Consider the following 24,865-nt stretch of genomic DNA (forward strand, 5'->3'; position numbering starts at 1 on the left):
GCGATAACAGCCCTCAAAACCTTGCATGGCGCCTCGAAGAGGAGATGGCTCAGATGAGAGCCGAACTCCAAGAACTGAAACTCACCTTACTTCAGAGGCAACGAATCCCAGACACCCACGCTCGTGGTTGAAGTCCAGCCCCACGCACACATTATAGAAGCCGTACCCGCAGTTCGAGCCAGAGACGGAGCTATAACCCCAACGAATGCTGGTACCATCAACGTTTTGGGGACCAAGCTCGCAAGTGTCAACCTCCCTGTACACGCCAAAGGACACGGGGAAACGAATAAACGAGCAGGCAGTGGCGACGACCCCTGCTGGTACACACACGTATAGTCGTCTTTTTTATGTGTGGGACCATAACAACGGCCTAAGATTTTTAGTCGACACCGGTGCAGCCATCAGCGTCGTACCACCCACCAACAAGTCAAACCTAAGACCCGCCCCATTTCAACTTCGGGCAGCAAACGGTTCCATTAAAGAAACTTACATTAAATATTAACCTTAGGCGTGACTTTAAGTGGTCGTTCATTGTGGCAAATGTCAAAACCCCCTTGCTTGGTGCCGATTTCCTGGCACACTACAACTTGACCGTCCACATGAAGACAAGGACCCTATCCGACAACACCACATCTCTCAAGGTTATAGGGACCCCATCAAGTTGCAACACAACCGGGATTAGCGTAGCAACACAACACGACCCACGCTACGCGGAAATCCTGTGCCGGTACAAGGACATCACTCAGCCTATCAAGCCTACCGACGCAGGAGAACATCAGACCCAGCACCACATAAAGACCACTGGACAACCCGCATTCGCACAGCCACGGTGACTCCCCTCCCCCCCACACACAAGCTGGCATATGCCAAGAAGGCCTTTGAAGAGATGTTGGCGGACAACACCATCCGTCCCTCACACAGTCCATACGCATCGCCACTACATTTGGTACCCAAGCCTGATGGAGAGTTCAGAGTCTGCGTGGACTACCGAAAACTAAATGCGTCCACAGTGCCCGACCGGTATCCAGTTCCACACATTCACGATTTCGCATCAGGCCTACAGGGGGCTCGTATCTTTTCGAAGATTGACCTGACAATGGCATATTTACCAGGTACCAGTTGCCCCAGAGGACATACATAAGACAGCCGTTACAACCCCTTTCGGACTGTTCGAATTCTTAAAAATGCCCTTTGGACTACGTAATGCAGCCCAGACTTTTCAAAGGCTTATGGACGAGGTTCTTCGTGGCCTGCCATACGTCTACGCCTACATAGACGACATCTTGGTGGCCAGCAGAGATGTGGAGACCCACGCAAAACACCTGGAAGAAGTGTTTCACTGTCTGAAACACTATGGACTCCGAATCAACCCAGACAAGTGCGAATTCGAAGCACAGCACATAGACTTCCTAGGACACCACACCGATGCTCATAGGATCACGCCACTTCCGGTGAAAATAGAAGCGATACGGGATTTTCCCATTCCAACATCCATAAAACAACTACGACGTTTCTTGGGCATGGTAAACTTTTACCAACGTTTCATCCCAAAATGCTCAGACCTCCTCACCCCCCTGACAAACTTCCTCCAGAGAAAAAACAAATCCATCACTCTGGAGGGGGAACAAGTAAAAGCTTTTTACGCAGCAAAAGTTGCTTTAGCAAACTTCACAAAGTTGGCACACCTGAACGAGGACACCCGGACGCACATATATCTCACTACAGATGCCTCAGATACTGGAGTAGGAGCTGTCGTGGAACAGGAGAGTGAAGACCAATGCAAACCTATAGCCTTCTTCTCCACTAAACTTTCACCAGCTCAGTCGAGATATAGCACTTTCTCCAAAGAGCTTCTAGCAATTTACCTCGCTATCAAACACTTTCGCCACCTACTCGAGGGCCGCAGTTTTACTGTTTTAACGGACCATAAACCCCTGACAACTTCTCTGTCTAACAACTCGAACAAATATTCTGCCCGTGAGATCAGGCACCTGGACTACATATCCCAGTTTACCTCTGACATTCAATATGTCAAAGGCAGAAATAACACTGTTACTGATGCCTTGTCCAGGTCCAACATCGACGCCATGGAAGACAGCCCGCTCAGCCAGGACCGGATAGCAGAGGCACAGGACTCCGATGCAACCCTCCCAGATGTGTTGGCAAACACATCCCTGCAGTTAAAGGAATTCCCGGCCCCCTTCAGTAGCAGAACCATTTACTGTGACACCAAACTGAGCCATCCCAGACCTTACATACCTCCAGCACTCCGGAGGCAGATCTTCAACCATCTCCACGGGATGTAACACCCCAGCAAATGGGCCACAGTAAAACTTATCACTGACCGCTTTGTGTGGCCGAATATGAACTCCGACATCCGGAATTGGGTGTCAACATGTCTTGAGTGCCAAAAATGCAAAGTACACAGACACACAAGATCCCCACCAGGCACATTTAGCAATCCCGACGCTCGCTTCAGTCATATTCATATCGACATAGTCGGGCCTTTTCCAATGTGCCAGAATTACCAGCACCTCCTCACTGTTGTGGACCGTTTCTCCAGGTGGCCGGTGGCAGTTCCCATCAGAGACACCTCGGCTAACACAGTAGCAAAGGACATCCTTCAAGAGTGGATTGCAGTATTTGGTGTGCCCGGCATCATCACCACAGACCGTGGTGCACAGTTTCAGTCCCTACTCTTCCAGGAGTTTACCCAACTACTTGGCGTCAAGCACATCAAGACTACAGCCTATCACCCTTGCGCCAACGGCCTCGTGGAAAGATTTCACCGGACACTGAAGGCTTCTCTGACCACAAGACACCCCACCAACAACTGGGTGGACGAACTACCTCTGATCCTCTTGTCAATCCGAAACTCACTGAAAGAGGACCTAGGTTGTTCCCCAGCAGAAGTAGTCTTCAGCACGACATTTTCTCTACCCGGCCAATACTTCGAGGATACCACGCCCAACCTTACTTCGGCAAGTCCTTTCACTCAAGAGCTACGCCGTAAAATGTCCCAACTCCAGTACTCACCACCCAGGCAACCATCATCACCAACCGTCCACGTCCCTCACCAGCTGCAGGATTGCGAATATGTCTTCGTACGGAATGATACAGTAGAGAGACCACTGATACCAACATACCAAGGTCCATTTAAAGTCTTACAGCATACTGAAAAACATCTGACCATCAACCGAGGAAATCGGAACGACACCATTTCTATCGACAGGGTTAAACCAGCTTTCCTAGAAAAGACATCGCAAGGGGCAGAACCCGCCTTAACTCACCCAGACGCCGAACCAGCCCCAACAACGACACAATTGCAGCCAGCTCGCCAAGAAACAGACCAAACTCCAGAAGTGTCCAGCCTTCCCACCAAACACACCAGGCGTGGAAGAAAGGTTACCTTTCCAAGTAGATATAAGACGTACATCTACTACTAGTGGATATACCCAAGTATCCAGGGAGAGGGCACGATCAAAAACCATCATATACATACATCCCCTCACTGGGACAGTACGTCATATTTGTAATTGAGTATGATCAATTATCCAGGGAGAGGGCCTTGTCGTGGGGGCAAGAAAAACTACCTTTTCCTCTTTCCCCCACTCCACCGTTTTATATACAATAAATCAAGCACGCGTCATTTCTAGCATGAGTGACAGTAGAAAAGAAGGGAGAGTGGACGAATAGCCACACCTAAAAAGCAAGGCCAGCTGACCTACTTATGTCTCCTTTCCCCAGCATCCTCGCTGTTAAAGTAAATACACATAAAAATTAATCTTTTACGATTAAAAGCTAAATGATTGTCTTTTTGTTTCAGACGGAATGAATTAAAATACAATTCTCAAACTTCTAAACTAAGTTTGATTTGTAAAAATTTCGTCTGGAATTAATGACCTTCATTTATTCATTTTCCGAGAGTGACGTCACTTGTAACACCCTGTCTCCACAAAGAAAGCGCGTCTCGGCCAAAAAAGTTAAGCCGGCTAGGGGGCTACGAGTCCCCGAATTTGGAGATCCACTCACTTGCCGAAGGATCTCATGCGGTAGCAGCAGCGGTCAGGAACCACTCCAGAACCAGAACCAGCGCCGATGCAGCAACAGCAGTAATTCAAAGAGCACTTTTCAGGGCTAGGTTCCTACGAAAGACCTACCAATTTGTTTACTCTGTTAGTACCTTCTGCCTGCAGCCTCCAGCTACCTGCATCTCCTTGCACCTCCTGCCTGCAGCCTCAGCTTCCTGCACCTCCTGCCTGCAGCTTCAGCTTCCTGCACTGCACCTGCATCTCCCGCCTGCAACCTCGCTTGCACCTCGCATCTCTGGTCCACTACCTCGCTTGTGCCTTGCACCTCTGGCCCGCTACCTTGCTTGCACCTTGCACCTCTGGCCCGCTACTTCGCTTGCGCCTTGCACCTCTGGTCCGCTACCTCGCTTGCACCTTGCACCTCTGGTCCGCTATCTTGCTCGCACGTTGTTCCTCTGGTCCGCAATCTGGCTCCCTACCGGTCGTCTGTTCTTAAACACTAATCCCTCCGTTCTCAGTGTTGTCCGTTACTAAACACTGATCCCTCCGTTCTCAGTGTCGTCCGTTCCTTAACACTGACCCCTGAGCTCTCAGTGTCCACCATTCGTTCCGGATCGCCCTGACGCCCAGCTCACCATTCCATACCCAGCGAGCACCCTCTGAACCACACTACGTCCAGAGTACAGTCCGAACCTCCAGACCTTGCCTCCAGTGACGTGTGACCTTCCAGGCGACCAACACCCAGATTAAACGATTTTTGCTTCCTTTATACAAAATAAAAGGTGAACCCTCGTCTTTAACCAAACAACCTGTGTCTGTCATTCTTCTTTGCCTTGCATGCTGTTTACCTTTTGCCTGTGTCTATTTTGTTAGTTGTTGGGTCGATTGTCTCCGGACGACCGGCCCCCGCAACAACACCACAAAACGAACGCCAAAAATTTCAAAATACTTGAAACTATATACATTGAAACACAAAAACCTGCCTTAACCAAATCACTTCATTTCAGCCCAAACACACTCAAATGCTTAAAAGGTCTAATTAAATGGAAGCTTTATGTTGTCTATAACAATGTTCGTTTAAATGAAAGAATGCTGCCTAAATAAATACTAATATATATATATATATATATATATATATATATATATACATATATACACATTCATATAACTATTATTTTTAACTTGATATACAAACTGATGCAGACATACTCATATACAACAAAACTATTGGTGTTTTTCAATAGCATAAACAGCAAAACATCTAAGCAAAAATTTCACCTATTTTTTCTTATCTAATGAGACATACAAGACAGAAATGACAAAATAAAATTTAAATGATACAAAGAAAAGAAATCTTACCCAAAGGCAATTACAAGTCCAACGATGATAGCAATTACTACAACGATGCCGAAGAAAAGTTGAAGAATAATATCCATGTTAACTGAATTCAGAGTAAACAGAAATTTTTTTAAAGAAAAAATGTTGAAAGTTTAGTTTCTAAAAAATTACGTAATGGTTCATGCTGCCAAAAACACAACAAACTTTAAATTACTGATATGTATGCTATTTTTACCTTTAATAGTGAAAATATGTTATTAGCCTTTTAAACCAGACAGGTATGTTATTAGCCTTTTAATAGTGGAAGTATGTAATTAGCCTTTTCATAGTGGAAATATGTTATTTGCCTTTTAATAGTGGAAGTATGTTTTAATTTAATAGTGGAAATATGTTATTTGCCTTTTAATAGTGGAAATGTTATTTTCCTTTTAATATTGGAAATATGTTATTTGCCTTTTAATAGTGGAAATATGTTATTTGCCTTTTAATAATGGAAATATGTTATTTGTCTTTTAAAAGGGGAGAGGTATGTTATTTGCCTTTTAAAAGGAGAGAGGTATGTTATTTGCCTTTTAAAAGGGGAGAGGTATGTTATTTGCATTTTAAAAGGGGAGAGGTATGTTATTTGCCTTTTAAAAGGGGAGAGGTATGTTATTAGCCTTTTAATAGTGGAAGTATGTTATTAGCCTTTTAAAAGGGGAGAGGTATGTATGCTTTTTACCTTTAGTATGATACTGTATGCTATTCGCTTTTTAATGGTGGGGCTATGTATGTTATTGTTTTAAAGGAAATTATTATTTTCCTTTTAATGGTAGGGATATTTATATCATTTGCCTTTCTGATAGAGATAGCAATGTAGTCTGAATACTTTTATGTGAAACAGATTGCGAGATACTTTTAGGCAGATGCAAACAATATTTTCACTTAACGTATTCTATTACACTTACATATGGATCCATGTCCTTATGAGTTGCTTGTATTTCTCACACTACATTGTTTCTTCACTTATTTTCAATTGCAGCCATTTATGCCAATCCGAAACCATATTATGTCACATGGTTACACTCAGCCAATCAGAGCCACCTTTACATATATTAAACAAAGGTCAGTTATACTCAAATGACTTTATGTATCTTGCAAATGAGTTTACATGTAACTGTGAAAGCATATTCTTGTAATATGTAACAGTCATTAATCGTTTTTTGTGGAACAAAAGGGGGCTAGCAGGACTAACTGTTAAAAGCAAATGAATATACAAGATTACAATAAACATAATTATATAACAATCAAAAGCAAAAACCAAATGTACAGAAAAATAAATCATTACAAAATATGATAGTGGAAAAATATACACTTTTTGAATTGTAGCAATGATAAATACAGAAAAGCAGTAACAAATAATAACTCGAAATAAATATAATACTAAATCCAGCTTTTAAATATGTCCAATAAACAGTAGAAAGTATGTTCCTACAAGCGGTTTCAAACCCAATTCATATTATTTATAAACTCAGTATCCTTGTTACTTTGCTTAGAAAAAATTGATCTGTTTCAATCTATGCAATGAAAGTCTTCTTCTTATTTTTCCCTTGACAGGATTAGACTTTTTCATTCGTTATCTTCACAATTTTCTATCACTCATGTCTTGCTTTCAACTGCCAACTGTTTCCAATTCATTTGAGGTCTGCCTACATTTTGTGAACTATCTCTGCTAAAATTAATTTCTTTGGATCTTTTGAAGACATCATTTGCACATCTAATTCTCTATTTTGGATAACTGACTCCACATCTAAAACTCAAATTCTTCAATTCTATTAGTTCATTTCACATAGGTTACAGAACTGGAATCTATAGCCAATGTCTTGCAAATGCATAATGAAGAATAGATAAGATACATTCAATATACAATTGCCTGTGAAATCAATGGATTTAAAAAAATAAAAACTGCACAAAACAACCTATAATCTTAATTTTACTACAAAAAATCCTTTAACTATTGGAATTAATATTAATCTCACCTAACAAGACACAATGAGATATAAAGACTTGAGTTTCTTATAATTTTGAAGATGAATTTGCTTTAATTTAATAGTGGAAATATGTTATTTGCCTTTTAATAGTGGAAATGTTATTTTCCTTTTAATATTGGAAATATGTTATTTGCCTTTTAATAGTGGAAATATGTTATTTGCCTTTTAATAGTGGAAATATGTTATTTGCCTTTTAATAGTGGAAATATGTTATTTTCCTTTTAATAATGGAAATATGTTATTTGCCTTTTAATAGTGGAAATATATTATTTGCCTTTTAATAATGGAAATGTGTTATTTGCCTTTTAATAGTGTAAATGTTATTTGCCTTTTAATAATGGAAATATGTTATCTGCCTTTTAATAGTGGAAATATGTTATTTGCCTTTTAATAGTGGAAATGTTATTTGCCTTTTAATAGTGGAAATATGTTATCTGCCTTTTAATAGTGGCCATATGTTATCTGCCTTTTAATAGTGGACATATGTTATATGCCTTTTAATAGTAGAAATATGTTATTTTCTTTTTAATATTGGAAATATGTTATTTGCCTTTTAATAGTGGAAATATGTTATTTGCCTTTTAATAGTGGAAATATGTTATTTCCCTTTTAATAGTGGAAATATGTTATTAGCCTTTTAATAGTGGAAATATGTTATTTGCCTTTTAATATTGGAAATATGTTATTTGCCTTTTAATAGTGGAAATATGTTATTTGCCTTCTAATAGTGGAAATATTTTATTTGCCTTTTAATAGTGGAAATATGTTATTTGCCTTTTAATAGTGGAAATATGTTATTTGCCTTTTAATAGTGGAAATATGTTATTTGCCTTCTAATAGTGGAAATATTTTATTTGCCTTTTAATAGTGGAAATATGTTATATGCCTTTTAATATTGGAAATATGTTATTTGCCTTTTAATACTGGAAATATGTTATATGCCTTTTAATATTGGAAATATGTCATTTGCCTTTTAATAATGGAAATATGTTATTTGCCTTTTAATAGTTGAAATATGTTATTTGCCTTTTAATAGTGGAAATATGTTATTTGCCTTTTAATAGTGGAAATATGTTATTTGCCTTTTAATATTGGAAATATGTTATTTGCCTTTTAATAATGGAAATATGTTATTTGCCTTTTAATATTGGAAATATGTTATTTGCCTTTTAATAGTGGAAATATGTTATTTGCCTTTTAATAGTGGAAATGCTATTTGCCTTTTAATAGTGAAATGCTATTTGCCTTTTAATAGTGGAAATGCTATTTGCCTTTTAATAGTGGAAATGCTATTTGCCTTTTAATAGTGGAAATGCTATTTGCCTTTTAATAGTGGAAATGCTATTTGCCTTTTAATAATGGAAATGCTTTTTGCCTTTTAATAGTGGAAATATGTTATTTTCCTTTTAATATTGGAAATATGTTATTTGCCTTTTAATAGTGGAAATGTTATTTGCCTTTTAATATTGGAAATATGTTATTTGCCTTTTAATAGTGGAAATATGTTATTTGCCTTTTAATAGTGGAAAAATGTTATTTGCCTTTTAATAGTGGAAATATGTTATTTGCCTTTTAATAGTGGAAAAATGTTATTTGCCTTTTAATAGTGGAAATATGTTATTTGCCTTTTAATAGTGGAAATATGTTATTTGCCTTTTCATAGTGGAAATATGTTATTTGCCTTTTAATAGTGGAAATATGTTATTTTCCTTTTAATATTGGAAATATGTTATTTGCCTTTTAATAGTGGAAATATGTTATTTGCCTTTTAATAGTGGAAATGCTATTTGCCTTTTAATAGTGGAAATGCTGTTTGCCTTTTAAAGTGGAAGTCTGTTATTTGCCTTTTAATAGTGGAAATGTTATTTGCCTTTTAATAGTGGAAATATGTTATTTGCCTTTTAATAGTGGAAATATGTTATTTGCCTTTTAATAGTGGAAATATGTTATTTGCTTTTTAATAGTGGAAATGTTATTTGTCTTTTAAAGTTGAAGTCTGTTATTTGCCTTTTAAAGTGGAAGTCTGTTATTTGCCTTTTAATAGTGGAAATATGTTATTTGTCTTTTAATAGTGGAAATGCTATTTGCCTTTTAATTAGTGTTGGGACGATTCCTAATTTTTATACGATTCCGATTCCGATTCCAGGAAAATATTGATTAATGATTCCGATACCAAGTACGATTCCGATTCCGATTCCTAGGGAATTTATTGTTTTGAAATATACCAGGTAGTTTTATACTTATGGTCGGTAGTTCCCAAATATGTTCCCTAACTTTGGAAGAGATATTTTATGTTTACACTGTCGTGTTTTGAATTAAATAAAATTATTATATAGCAAACTAAACGGAAAAATTAGCAAAATTTATTCTAGAGAAAATTTATTTTACTTAATTGGAATACAGAAAAAAAAACTCAAAGAAAATAGAATTTATCCTTCAGAGAAAAAAACAAATAAAATAGAATTTATATAACAGAACAAAAACAAGAAAATTAGAGAATAAATACACACGATTCATTATTTTGGTCCTCATAATTAACAGATTTAATGAATTAAATAAAAAAAATATAGCGGAAGAGAAAGAAAATATATACTAATTAAATATAAAAAAGATAAATATTTAATTTAATAATTTATAAATGAACGTGCGTAATGAAAAAAAAAACAATATACCACGTGACATGGCGCCGTAGATACAAAATAACCGGGTTTGTATTACTGTACACATAGATTCGAAAAAGTTGTCAAAAAACAAATATATAACAAACAAATATTATCAAAGGCAAGATAAGTTACTTTTCTACCAAACTGGATACATTTTTTTTGTTTTTACAAACATGTAACATGTTTATTCAGCTCGAAAAACATGCAGTGTTTACCGATGTATTGGAAAATTCAAAATGGCGCCCGACACTCTCTTTAACATTGTAAGTTCGGGAAAAGGTGTTATAAATAATAAACTAGACAAAATACTATTAAAAAAAACACCGAATATATATCAAAATATGTCACGGTAACATATATTGAACGAGTTTTTTTTTTTTTTTTTTTTTTTTTTTTTTTACAAAGGCGTCACCACATTATCAAGGCCCAGAGGCCACTCAAGGATAAGGGTTAAAGAGTGTACAGTAGAAATTGGTCAATATAGTAATCATTAGTAATGAAAATTTGGTAAATTTAATAACTTATATGGAACGGCTCATCAAGAACTTATTTACTTTAGACTTGAACACAACCATATTGTAGTCAGCCGGAAAGCAGGAAAACGGAAGACAATTCCACAGGCGTGCAGTTCTAAGAAAGAAGCTTTGTTCATGGAATCTACGTTTAGGTTTAGGCACAGATAAAGAGTGGGGGAAATTATTGATAGTGTTTACAGCTAGACGAGTGTTTCTTGTGAAAGTTTGGCGAGGGGGGACCATAGATTGAAGCTCAGTTGAACACTTTCCATGAAAATAACGATACATCAGAGACAAACTCGCAACATCTCTTCTGTGAGATAGAGGTTGCAAGGAGGAGAAAAGGACATCTCCTACGAGGCTACGAAGTCTATTTTGAACTCTATCAAGGCAGGACAAGTCCTTTCTAGCAGCTCCTGCCCAGATGTGGCAACAGTATTCCATCCTTGGACGTACCTGGCTCTTATATAGGTAGAGAATAGCATCAGCAGTGAGATATCTACTGGATCGATAGAAAGATCCCACCATTTTTCCAGCGGCCTTGGCAACAGATTTGATATACGTGTTCCATTTAAGATCAGGAGTAATGGTCAAGCCCAGAAGCTTGTCAAAACTTGAGGCCTCCTGAAGACGAGAGCCATTCATTTCAATTGATGACAAATGTGAATTAGAATGTTGATGATGTAAAGAGAGAAGCTTGGTTTTAGATGCATTAAAAGTAACCAGCCACTCCTTTCCCCATTGTACTACGTGCTCAAGATCAGAGGAGAGAGAATTGGAGAGATCTTGGTCGTTTACTGTCTTAGATGTGCTACCATAAATGGTAGTGTCGTCAGCATAAATGTCTACAAATGATGTAAGGATATGATTTGGAAGATCATTAATGTAGATCAGGAAAAGAGTTGGGCCCAGGATGGATCCCTGAGGGACACCGGCATTAATACTGTGAGCTTCTGATTTTTGCCCCTCAACTACTACTCTTATGAACCTATCAGAAAGAAATGTTTTAATAATTGAGAAGACTTTTCCAGCTATACCATAGCTAGCGATCTTATGAAGTAAACCTTTATGCCATACCCTATCAAAGGCTTTAGATATGTCAAGAGCAATTGCCCTAGAAAGATTGCCACCGTCGAGAGATTTGCTAATCCTATGCGATATAACTGTAAGGACATCTGCTGTAGATCTAGCAGAACGGAAACCATATTGAGTGTCACTAAGAAGGTTATTTTTGTTGAGATGTTTGATTACTTCTGTATTTAACACAGATTCTAGCAACTTACTCATGACGCACAGGAGACTTATTGGCCTGTACTGAGAGGGGGATGAGCGATCACCTGAATTCTTAAATACAGGGCATACTGATGAGATTTTCCAGGGAGATGGGAAACTATTCTCCTTAAGACAACGTTTAAACAGTTTTGTAAGTATGGGCGCTAATTCAGGTTGAAGTTTTTTGAGTACTATAATTGGAATACCGTCAGGGCCAGTTGCTTTACTCGAATCAAGGTTTTTGATTAGCTTCGCAACATCACATACAGATATACGTATATCACATAGCGTGTTTTCTGATACAGGAGGAAATATTGGGGGTTGGCGGTCTTGGTCGCAAAGGGTAGAATTAGCTGCAAAGTTCTTGACAAAGAGTTTGGCTTTGTCTGATGCTGACGAGATTACCTCAGGTCCATTGATAATAGTTGGGATGGAGCACACGCTTCTGTTCAGGATTCTGTTTGCTATTTGCCAAAACTGGTGGGAACCAAGCCGCTGCTCAGCTACTTTGGACTTAACAGATTGAGCATACAACACTCTTGCGTTCCTTATTACTTTCTTACAATGGTTGCTGGCAGTCCTGAAAACGGCTTTAGTTTCCATACATCTATTACGTTTGAAGCAGTGGAAAAAGTGATTTCTGTGCGCAAGTTTCTAGCAGTATTTTGTATAGTTTATTATTTATAACATCTTTTCCCAAACTTACCGTGTTAAAGAGAGTGTCGGGCGCCATTTTGAATTTTCCAATACATCGGTAAACACTGTATGCTTTTCGAGCTGAATAAACATGTTACATTGAATAAAAACCCGAAAAATATATCCAGTTAGGTAGAAAAATAACTTATCTTGCCTTTGATAACATTTATTTGTTATATATTTGTTTTTTGACAACTTTTTCGAATCTATGTGTACAGTAATACAAACCCAACTATAAGTCCTTAGTAAAATTCTATTTATAAATACTTTTTAAAATGAAATTATTGAATTAATCGTAAATATTATTTAGACATAAAAATTAACTGATTACAAAACCTTTTAAAAATATATATATTAATTTCTTTTTCGTTCGGCAAAGAACTGCGCAAAACACTTTTAATTTTCAATTTAAAATTCTAGAAAAAAGATTATATTATTCTGCTTTTAATATAATCAAATTCAGGGTTTTATCTTTCTGGAGGAAAAAAAATAATGGATTTTATTTCAATGAAGTTAAAAAAAAAAAACAAACTTCACTGAATTGAATTAATTACCCTTAAATCAACGAAGGGGTTATTTAATAACTTTAGGTTTGGAAGAGATAGGTATGGGGTCGATTTTTTTTAAACTTCAAAAGAAACCGACTACTGTCAAAACTTTGCGAAATAATACAACCTGATCAATTACATTTTAGAGATATTTCTTTCAAAAGCCTTCTTTTAAAAAAAGAAAAAAAAAACTATATTGTTCTATTAAACCTTTTACTGTTTAAATAATTTGACTTTGCTCGTTTTATTTTAAGAAAATATAAGTTGAAAAAGCATTTTCATTCAGTATTAGAAGATTTGTCAGTTAAAAAAAACAATCGCCAAAAAGATAAGCGTTTTTTTTTTAATTTTTACTCGCAATGTAGAGCCCTGCATACTTCTTTTCAAGTTAACTCTTTTGTAGTTTTGATTACAATAGATTTGAATGAATGAACCTTGTAAGGGAGGGGCACTAAGCATTGCCCTGTTAATAATGAATTTCTTTGGTTTCTTTTTATTTCTCTCTTGCGGTTAGAAATATCAGGAATTTTTTTTCTTTTTTTCAGCATCAGACTAAAAGAATCGTAATGAAGGAATCGGAAAATTAAGGTATTTTTTAACGATGCGATTCCGATTCCGATACCTCCCAAAATACACGATTCTTACGATTAACGATTCCGATTCCGATTAATCGTCCCACCACTACTTTTAATAGTGAAATGCTATTTGCCTTTTACTAGTGGAAATGCTATTTGCCTTTTAATAGTGGAAATGCTATTTGCCTTTTAATCGTGGAAATGCTATTTGCCTTTTAATCGTGGAAATATGTTATTTGCCTTTTAATATTGGAAATATGTTATTTGCCTTTTAATAGTGGAAATGTTATTTGCCTTTTAATAGTGGAAATATGTTATTTGCCTTTTAATATTGGAAATATGTTATTTCCCTTTTAATAGTGGAAATATGTTATTTGCCTTTTAATATTGGAAATATGTTATTTGCCTTTTAATAGTGGAAATATGTTATTTGCCTTTAATAGTGGAAATATGTTATTTGCCTTTTAATAGTGGAAATATGTTATTTGCCTTTTAATAGTGGAAATGCTATTTGCCTTTTAATAGTGGAAATGCTATTTGCCTTTTAATAATGGAAATATGTTATTTTCCTTTTAATATTGGAAATATGTTATTTGCCTTTTAATAGTGGAAATGTTATTTGCCTTTTAATAGTGGAAATATGTTATCTGCCTTTTAATAGTGGAAATGTTATTTGACTTTTAATAGTGGAAATATGTTATTTGCCTTTTAATAGTGGAAATATGTTATTTTCCTTTTAATAGTGGAAATATGTTATTTGCCTTTTAATAATGGAAATATCTTATTTGCCTTTTAATAGTGGAAATATGTTATTTGCCTTTTAATAGTGGAAATATGTTATTAGCCTTTTAATAGTGGAAATATGTTATTTGCTTTTAATAGTGGAAATGTTATTTGCCTTTTAATAGTGGAAGTATGTTATTTGCCTTTTAATAGTGGAAATATGTTATTTTCCTTTTAATAGTGGAAATATGTTATTTGCCTTTTAATAGTGGAAATATGTTATTTGCCTTTTAATAGTGGAAAAATGTTATTTGCCTTTTAATAGTGGAAATATGTTATTTGCTTTTAATAGTGGAAATGTTATTTGCCTTTTAATAGTGGAAATATGTTATTAGCCTTTTAATAGTGGAAATATGTTATTTGCCTTTTAATAGTGGAAATGTTATTTGCCTTTTAATAGTGGAAATATGTTATTTTCCTTTTAATAGTGGAAATATGTTATTTGCCTTTTAATAGTGGAAATATGTCATTTGCCTTTTAATATTGGAAATATGTTATTTGCCTTTTAATAGTGGAAATATGTTATATGCCTTTTAATAGTGGAAATATGTTATTTGCTTTTAATAGTGGAAATGTTATTTGCCTTTTAATAGTGGAAGTATGTTATTTGCCTTTTAATAGTGGAAATATGTTATTTGCCTTTTAATAGTGGAAATGTTATTTGCCTTTTAATAGTGGAAATATGTTATTTGCCTTTTAATAGTGGAAATATTTTATTTGCCTTTTAATAGTGGAAATATCTTATTTGCCTTTTAATAATGGAAATATGTTATTTGCCTTTTAATAGTGGAAATATGTTATATGCCTTTTAATAGTGGAAATATGTTATTTGCGTTTAGATAGTGGAAATATGTTATCTGCCTTTTAATAGTGGAAATATGTTATTTGCCTTTTAATAATGGAAATATGTTATTTTCCTTTTAATAGTGGAAATGTGTTATTTGCCTTTTAATATTGGAAATATGTTATTTGCTTTTAATAGTGGAAATATGTTATTTTCCTTTTAATAGTGGAAATATGTTATTTTCCTTTTAATAGTGGAAATATCTTATTTGCCTTTTAATAGTGGAAATATGTTATTTGCCTTTTAATAGTGGAAATATGTTATTTGCTTTTTAATAGTGGAAATATGTTATTTGCTTTTAATAGTGGAAATGTTATTTGCCTTTTAATAGTGGAAGTATGTTATTTGCCTTTTAATAGTGGAAATATGTTATTTTCCTTTTAATAGTGGAAATGTTATTTGCCTTTTAATAGTGGAAATATGTTATTTGCCTTTTAATAGTGGAAATATGTTATATGCCTTTTAATAGTGGAAATATGTTATTTGCCTTTAGATAGTGGAAATATGTTATCTGCCTTTTAATAGTGGAAATATGTTATTTGCCTTTTAATAATGGAAATATGTTATTTGCCTTTTAATAGTGGAAATATGTTATTTGCCTTTTAATAGTGGAAATAATTTATTTGCCTTTTAATAGTGGAAATATGTTATTTGCCTTTTAATAGTGGAAATATCTTATTTGCCTTTTAATAATGGAAATATGTTATTTGCCTTTTAATAGTGGAAATATGTTATATGCCTTTTAATAGTGGAAATATGTTATTTGCCTTTTAATAGTGGAAATATGTTATATGCCTTTTAATATTGGAAATATGTTATTTGCCTTTTAATAATGGAAATATGTTATTTGCCTTTTAATAGTGAAAATATGTTATTTGCTTTTTAATAATTGAAATATGTTATTTGCCTTTTAATAATGGAAATATGTTATTTGCCTTTAAATAGTGGAAATATGTTATTTGCCTTTTAATATTGGAAATATGTTATTTGCCTTTTAATAGTAGAAATATGTTATTTTCCTTTTAATAGTGGAAATATGTTATTTGCCTTTTAATAGTGGAAATATGGTTTTTGCCTTTTAATAGTGAAAATATGTTATTTGCCTTTTAATAGTGGAAATATGTTATATGCCTTTTAATAGTGGAAATATGTTATCTGCCTTTTAATAGTGGAAATATGTTATCTGCCTTTTAATAGTGGAAATATGTTATATGCCTTTTAATAGTGGAAATGTGTTATTTGCCTTTTAATAGTGAAAATATGTTATTTGCCTTTTAATAATGGAAATATGTTATTTGCCTTTTAATAGTGGAAATATGTTATATGCCTTTTAATAGTGGAAATATGTTATATGCCTTTTAATAGTGGAAATATGTTATTTGCCTTTTAATAGTGGAAATGTTATTTTCCTTTTAATATTGGAAATATGTTATTTGCCTTTTAATAGTGGAAATATTTTATTTGCCTTTTAATAATGGAAATATGTTATTTGCCTTTTAATAATGGAAATATGTTATTTGCATTTTAATAGTGGAAATATATTATTTGCCTTTTAATAATGGTAGTGTGTTATTTGCTTTTTATAGTGGAAATGTTATTTGCCTTTTAATAGTTGAAATGCTATTTGCCTTTTAATAGTGGAAATGCTATTTGCCTTTTAAAGTGGAAGTCTGTTATTTGCCTTTTAATAGTGGAAATATGTTATTTGCCTTTTAATAGTGGAAATATATTATTTGCCTTTTAATAGTGAAATGCTATTTGCCTTTTAATAGTGGAAATGCTATTTGCCTTTTAATAGTGGAAATGCTATTTGCTTTTTAATAGTGGAAATGCTATTTACCTTTTAATAATGGAAATGCTATTTGCCTTTTAATAGTGGAAATATGTTATTTTCTTTTTAATATTGGAAATATGTTTTTTGCCTTTTAATAGTGGAAATGTTATTTGCCTTTTAATAGTGGAAATGTTATTTGCCTTTTAATAGTGGAAATATGTTATTTGCCTTTTAATATTGGAAATATGTTATTTGCCTTTTAATCGTGGAAATATGTTATTTGCCTTTTAATACTGGAAATATGTTATTTGCCTTTTAATAGTGGAAATATGTTATTTTCCTTTTAATAGTGGAAATATGTTATTTGCCTTTTAATAGTGGAAATATGTTATTTGCCTTTTAATAGTGGAAATGTTATTTGCCTTTTAATAGTGGAAATATGTAATTTTCCTTTTAATATTGGAAATATGTTATTTGCCTTTTAATATTGGAAATATGTTATTTTCCTTTTAATAGTGGAAATATGTTATTTGCCTTTTAATAGTGGAAATATGTTATTTGCCTTTTAATAGTGGAAATATGTTATTTGCCTTTTAAAAGTGAAAATATTTGATTTGCCTTTTAATAATGGAAATATGTTATTTTCCTTTTAATAGTGGAAATATGTTATTTGCCTTTTAATAGTGGAAATATGTTATTTGCCTTTTAATAGTGGAAATATGTTATTTGCCTTTTAATAGTGGAAATGTTATTTGCCTTTTAATAGTGGAAATATGTAATTTGCCTTTTAATATTGGAAATATGTTATTTGCCTTTTAATATTGGAAATATGTTATTTTCCTTTTAATAGTGGAAATATGTTATTTGCCTTTTAATAGTGGAAATATGTTATTTGCCTTTTAATAGTGGAAATATGTTATTTGCCTTTTAAAAGTGAACATATTTGATTTGCCTTTTAATAATGGAAATATGTTATTTTCCTTTTAATAGTGGAAATATGTTATTTGCCTTTTAATAGTGGAAATATGTTATTTTCCTTTTAATAGTGGAAATATGTTATATGCCTTTTCATATTGGAAATATGTTATATGCCTTTTAATAGTGGAAATATGTTATTTGCCATTTAATAGTGGAAATGTTATTTGCCTTTTAATATTGGAAATATGTTGTTTGCCTTTTAATAGTGGAAGTATTTTATTTGCCTCTTAATAATGGAAATATGTTATTTGCCTTTTAATAGTGGAAATATGTTATTTGCCTTTTAATAGTGGAAATATGTTATTGGCCTTTTAATAGTGGAAATATGTTATTTGCCTTTTAATATTGGAAATATGTTATTTGCCTTTTAATCGTGGAAATATGTTATTTGCCTTTTAATAGTGGAAATGCTATTTGCCTTTTAATAATGGAAATGTTATTTGCCTTTTAATAGTGGTAATGCTATTTGCCTTTTAATAATGGAAATGCTATTTACCTTTTAATAGTGGAAATATGTTATTTTCCTTTTAATATTGGAAATATGTTTTTGCCTTTTAATAGTGGAAATGTTATTTTCCTTTTAATAGTGGAAATATGTAATTTTCCTTTTAATATTGGAAATATGTTATTTGCCTTTTAATATTGGAAATATGTTATTTTCCTTTTAATAGTGGAAATATGTTATTTGCCTTTTAATAGTGGAAATATGTTATTTGCCTTTTAATAGTGGAAATATGTTATTTTCCTTTTAATATTGGAAATATGTTATTTGCCTTTTAATATTGGAAATATGTTATTTTCCTTTTAATATTGGAAATATGTTATTTGCCTTTTAATATTGGAAATATGTTATTTTCCTTTTAATAGTGGAAATATGTTATTTGCCTTTTAATATTGGAAATATGTTATTTGCCTTTTAATATTGGAAATATGTTATTTTCCTTTTAATAGTGGAAATATGTTATTTGCCTTTTAAAAGTGGAAATATGTTATTTGCCTTTTAATATTGGAAATATGTTATTTGCCTTTTAATAGTGGAAATATGTTATTTGCCTTTTAAAAGTGAAAATATTTGATTTGCCTTTTAATAATGGAAATATGTTATTTTCCTTTTAATAGTGGAAATATGTTATTTTCCTTTTAATAGTGGAAATATGTTATTTGCCTTTTAATAGTGGAAATATGTTATTTGCCTTTTAATATTGGAAATATGTTATTTGCCTTTTAATATTGGAAATATGTTATTTTCCTTTTAATAGTGGAAATATGTTATTTGCCTTTTAATAGTGGAAAAATGTTATTTGCCTTTTAATAGTGGAAATATGTTATTTGCCTTTTAAAAGTGAAAATATTTGATTTGCCTTTTAATAATGGAAATATGTTATTTTCCTTTTAATAGTGGAAATATGTTATTTGCCTTTTAATAGTGGAAATATGTTATTTGCCTTTTAATAGTGGAAATATGTTATATGCCTTTTAATAGTGGAAATATGTTATATGCCTTTTCATAGTGGAAATATGTTATATGCCTTTTAATAGTGGAAATATGTTATTTGCCATTTAATAGTGGAAATGTTATTTTCCTTTTAATATTGGAAATATGTTGTTTGCCTTTTAATAGTGGAAGTATTTTATTTGCCTTTTAATAGTGGAAATATGTTGTTTGCCTTTTAATAGTGGAAATATGTTATTTGCCTTTTAATAGTGGAAGTATTGTAGGGGACTAGGATATATAAATAATCCAATCTCGTTACAAAAGAATAATGAAACGAATGGGAATTGAAGGAAACAAACACTCAAGTAATGGATAAGATAAACGTCGTTTATTTGCTGTTGAAAGAAATGAACATTTTAGTTATAACATGTCCGCGCGTATGTAACCAATGTCCGTTGCAGGACTGGTGTTGTAGCAAGGAAAGGAAATGTTTTCATCTCAAGTTTGGGTCATTATTGTTTGTTCGCGCGTGGGAATTGAAGTGAGTGTTGTAGTGGAAATGAGAATCCAGTGTGTAGTCAAGGAAGAGGATATTAGAGTTGTCATCAGTTAGTAGCCAGCTACGCGAAGGTGTTCTTAGTGGCCAGTAGTAGATGGAGAGAGAAAGAGGGAGAATGTATACATACAGTCATTAGCTCGTGCCCCATACATAGTAGGAAGTGGGCGTGAGGTGCGCATGCGCCGAAACGGCGGCAGCTTTTTCGCCCAACCTCTCTAGTTGAGAGTTGGTCCTAAAAAGAGGATTAGAAACAGCTTGTCTCCATGTTTTATACTCGCTTCTGGAGTGTCATTTGCGCATGTGTATTTCCCTAGAAAGCGGAAGTGACGTCGTCCATGTGTGTGTTCGTGTTCGCGTGTGTGAGTACATGTGTATACATAAGCGTGTGTGTATATATACGTGAATGTGAGTGTATGTATGCATACGTGAATATGTGTACATGTGTGGATGTGGGCGCGTATGTTTGTGTGCGCGTATGTATATGACAGCTTGAAATATGAATGTGTGTTTTGTGTGAGACTTGAAAAAGGCTCGTACAGTATGTTATTAGAACTCAGGAATTTGAATGGAATTTTGAACAGAGCCCTTTATTTACTTCACGGGGGTAGCATGTTCTCGTTCCATCAGCCATGACTGGATAGAAGTCCTAAATAATTTGCAATTGTATTTTTCGATCACCCACACTGAGAATTGAACCTTCAGGAGAATATCGCTTTTACAATTAATTTTTCCAAGTACTCTAACAACTGTGTCACGGGTCTTTGTTTAAAAAGATACACCTGAAGAAAGTCGGAGGTTACATCGATTGAAACGTTGTGAAAATGACACTCAAGATGAGAACAGTAGTCTGAAGAATCCACATAATATGAATAACCAATACTCGTCTAAAAAATTCAGAAAAGTAACCTTGCTAGGGTTGCTCTTCAGAGGAAAACAGATGTTAATATTTAAGACTGCTACAAAAATTTTGTGTGAAATATTAGTTGTGAAAAATATCAAAACCCAGTTGTGCTTCTATCTTAAGTTTTTCTTACCTTGCTGACAATTGTCTCCCATGTATCCAAATGCGCAGTTATCATTCACACATTTTCCATTTTCAATGTTGCATGGGAAATCGTTTGCACAATGACAATTGAATATACATCCTTCACCAAAAGTACCAGGATGACACCCTGTAAATAAAAATAAATACCCATTTTAAAAAGAAAGAAAAAAAAGTGTTAATTTGAAATTCTGAGTTGCCATTCAAGATTAGATAATCCCATAATGCAACTAAATGTTTATATCTATCTATATAATTATAAAACTCAGATCAACTTGGTTGGGCATTTAAACAGTTTGTGACTTCTAGTTTCAAAAAATTTGTCAGCTTATCTATTTCATAGCTGCCCTGTCTTGGGTCAGATATTAAAAGCCACTGCTGCTATTCAAAGCATACACAAGGTCAGCAATAGTTTTTTTTTAACTTATTTTAACATGTTTTCCTTACAAATAAATGTAATTTAAACCTGTTGAGTTAAAAAAAAACTGATTTAAATATAAATATACAATGTATAACTATAATCATACTTATAACCATATTTACTGCCTTTAGTAGCACTCCTGTGGATTCCGACGATGTATTTGTTTTCAGGCCTTACTTAAAAATATTTTTTCTTCAAGGAAGGGGGAGGGGGGTAGAAACTTGGTTTTAGAGTGCTTTTAGTAGGGGGTTCCTTTATTTAAATTAGTGCTTGCAGTAGTGCTCTGGAGGCTTCTTAAGTTTTATTTTCTTCACTCATTCCTTAAAATGTTTTCTCAAGACAATAAAAGACAATATAATCTCCAAATCGCTTTTTATTTTTAACATTATTCATCACTCTTTAAGAGCTAACAGGTAAACTAATTAAAAAATGTCTGGTGGGGGGGGGCAAACCAAACTTTACTCAAAGTGAAAAATTGCAAAAAAAAAAATAATAAGGGGGGGGGTCGGCTGAAGAAGTTAATGTCAAATTGGGGCTGTAAATCGGTTCTAAAAATGGGGGGTTGATTTACTAGCACATGTGAAACTGAACCCTCTTTCAATTTTTTAAATATTGATTTTTTTCAATTTTTATAATCTGGTAGCTTAGTGTCCAATAATCTGCAGAAAAAGTTGAAAAAAGATGAAAAGGAAAAAATAAGAGGGATGCCAATTGTTCAGGTGCACCTACATACTATTTTAAAGATATTTTCTTTACCCAAGTTGTATGTGATTAAAAGTAGAACTTAAAAAACTGTTTTTTGTGTCCAAAGTTATTTATTTATGATTATTTTATTTGTATTTTTCATTGCAAGTTGGAATTGTTTTCAAATAAAAAAACAAAGCAAACAGGTTTCTATAATTAAAAAAAAACAAAAAACTACTTGATCAATTTACATATTTAAAAAAGTATTTGATTTTTTTATGACCTAACCTAGTGTAGTTTACCTCATAAAAAGAAATCCAAATCTTTCTTTTGGCTAATGTTTCAACAGCCCTTAAAGATAATATAAAAGAATTATTTCTTTTTAAATAATAAAAAATTAGCGTTTTAGTGTGAGGGATCACTTTCCTATATAAACTTAGCATAAAATGAGACCCCACTTCTCGGTGATGTAGAGAGATGTGTAATCATTAGTATTTTTTTCAAGTTTAGTGGTGGAGGTGGGGGCAGAAATGCGGAAATGGAGTGGAGGTGGGGTCATAAGTTCCAAACATTTTAAAAATACATAGAAACATTTCAAAACGTGCGTGGGGGGGGGGGTAGAGACTTTTAACTATTTTTAAAGATTTGCTTTGAAAAGGTCTCACCGTTAGATATTAATTATTATTTTCTGATATTTTTAAGGCTGTTAACACACGCACAACAAATGGTTACTTTTTTGAGGCATTTTTCATTTTTCCTGCTCCCCACTCGCCTTGGAGCCCTATTTGTGAAAAGTTGGGGGGGGGACCATTCGCTCCAACACAACAAGGATACAGGAGAAGTATACTCTTCCTGCTGATGGACTCAAGCACCTGTGTTTCCTTTGTCCTTTCTAATGGCCTCATTTCTAGAAAAGATGTTGGTTTTTCCAGCCGTGTTTTATCCATTCTTCAGCAAGTTGATTGACCCTCTAGCTACTGCTTACTAAATCAGTTTATTGCCTAATGTGGGAAGCGTGAGTTTATTTTCTTGTGTTTGTCTGATTTAGTGCTAGTCACGACCAACCGATTAATTGGATTTGGCCTATTCAACTGCCTGTCTTAACTCAAGTAAGGGCCAAAGTGGCGTGTTGCACCTCATGTCCTAATAGGACCTTGAACATGATCTGCTCAACCACCAGGATCCCGTCCTTAGGCATTACAGGTTGCCACCCATGGTCAACAGGTGGCCCCATTGAGAGACTTTTACTCTCTGCAGGGGGGTAGTTAGTTAGCGAGAGGGCCGGTTGGGAAGTAGGGGAAGAAAAAAAAGACGGGAGGGAAGGGAAAGGGCTGTTGTTTTTGTTTTTGGTTTTGTAGAACACAATTAAGTTTTACAAAAGAGAATAGAAAAACAAAAAGGAAACTTAATGTAGGTGCATTTTGTCTCAGGAAGCCAATAGACAGCCTGATCTGGTAGCACCAGTTGTAATTGTTAAATTGATTCTATCTTTCCTTAGTGTAATGAACAATTAAAAATAGCCGTTGGTCTACGTTTAAATTTGAATTTGTCTCTTAAAAATTATGAAGATATAACTTTATTTTCATCTGGGATTTAAGTCCAAGTGACCACTTATTATAGCTTGTAAGTAAAACACACAGATATAGATAAATTATTTATGGAAATAAATATTACATTAATGAAATTTGTAAGTTTCTGGTGAAAGTAAAATGTTTAAAAAAAAAATCATTTTTATATATGTTCACAGTAGCAGGGATACCCATTATCGCCTGGAGCCATGGATAACAAAATAGAAGAGTTAAAAAAGTGGGTAACATTTTAAAACTGTTTTCTCTCCCTCTCTCTCTGATCACTTTTTTCTCTGGCAACTGGTTCAATATCATGGAAAGAAAGTTGACGGTTTCAATGTTATTTTTGAAACAAGTGCAATAAAAAATAAACAAAAATTTCTTTTAACCCCATACACCAATTTGGTCCCTGGTTACCGTCAAAAATGATTATTACAGGATTTTTTTTTTTACTATAAGCAAATCAGGGCAACACTGAATATGATAACGTAAGATTTGTAAGTATATACTGTGTAGTTTCTGACTGCTAACCGAACATAAAACCGATATATGATTTTCCTTTATACGTTTTCCTCATATAATATATATGCAATCCAATGAAAGATTAAAAGTTTATGAGAGAAAGATTAAAAAATGAATTCCTCACGCTCTTGGCATTTACGTCCCATGTATCCAGCACTACATACTCCATCACCGCATTCCCCAGTTTTTTTATTGCACAAATAATTGTTTGCACAATGACAGGTACCGCTACATCGAGCACCAAAACCATCATATCTACATGCTGAAAAAAAATATCAAAGCAATAAATTACAGATTGTGTTAGAAATTTATGCGTTTTCAGATAAATTTGACGAAAAACAAACAGCTTGCACAAAAATAAAAGATAAAATAAAAAGGGAGTTAAAGAAATAAAGTCGAAAGTGGAATTGCTTAAAATGAAGAAAAGATTTTATTTACAAAGGTTGTAAATTATTCCCTTTGCAGACATTCAAGAACAAGAAATGCCAAGTAACAAAAAATAGCAGGCTTTCATAAAACAAATTGGTTCCTAAATTATAAACATCACAACAAAGAACAACTACCATTAATATGAAAATTAAGAACAA

General features: G+C 33.6%; 1 protein-coding gene across 3 annotated transcripts in view; it reads right to left on the reverse strand.

Annotated features, from left to right (window-relative positions):
• The window catches only part of LOC145248986 (uncharacterized), a 150,242-nt gene that overhangs the window by 31,055 nt on the left and 94,322 nt on the right, over positions 1-24,865 (reverse strand). For 2 of the 3 annotated variants that reach the window (XR_013863441.1, XM_080110825.1), the window contains exons 11-13: positions 24,403-24,540; positions 21,076-21,213; positions 5,391-5,472 (exon numbers count right to left, since the gene is read on the reverse strand). Coding sequence is in view for 1 of the 3 variants with exons in the window: in XM_080110825.1 (XP_079966951.1) it covers positions 5,391-5,472; positions 21,076-21,213; positions 24,403-24,540 (358 nt within the window). In the remaining 2 variants the exon portion in view is untranslated. The remainder of the gene's footprint in view (positions 1-5,390; positions 5,473-21,075; positions 21,214-24,402; positions 24,541-24,865) is intronic. The other variant, XR_013863442.1, reaches the window with a different exon arrangement.

This window comes from Euprymna scolopes, chromosome 27 (assembly GCF_053919585.1).
Source record: "Euprymna scolopes isolate OS-2025 chromosome 27, ASM5391958v1, whole genome shotgun sequence".
NCBI lineage: Eukaryota > Metazoa > Mollusca > Cephalopoda > Sepiida > Sepiolidae > Euprymna > Euprymna scolopes.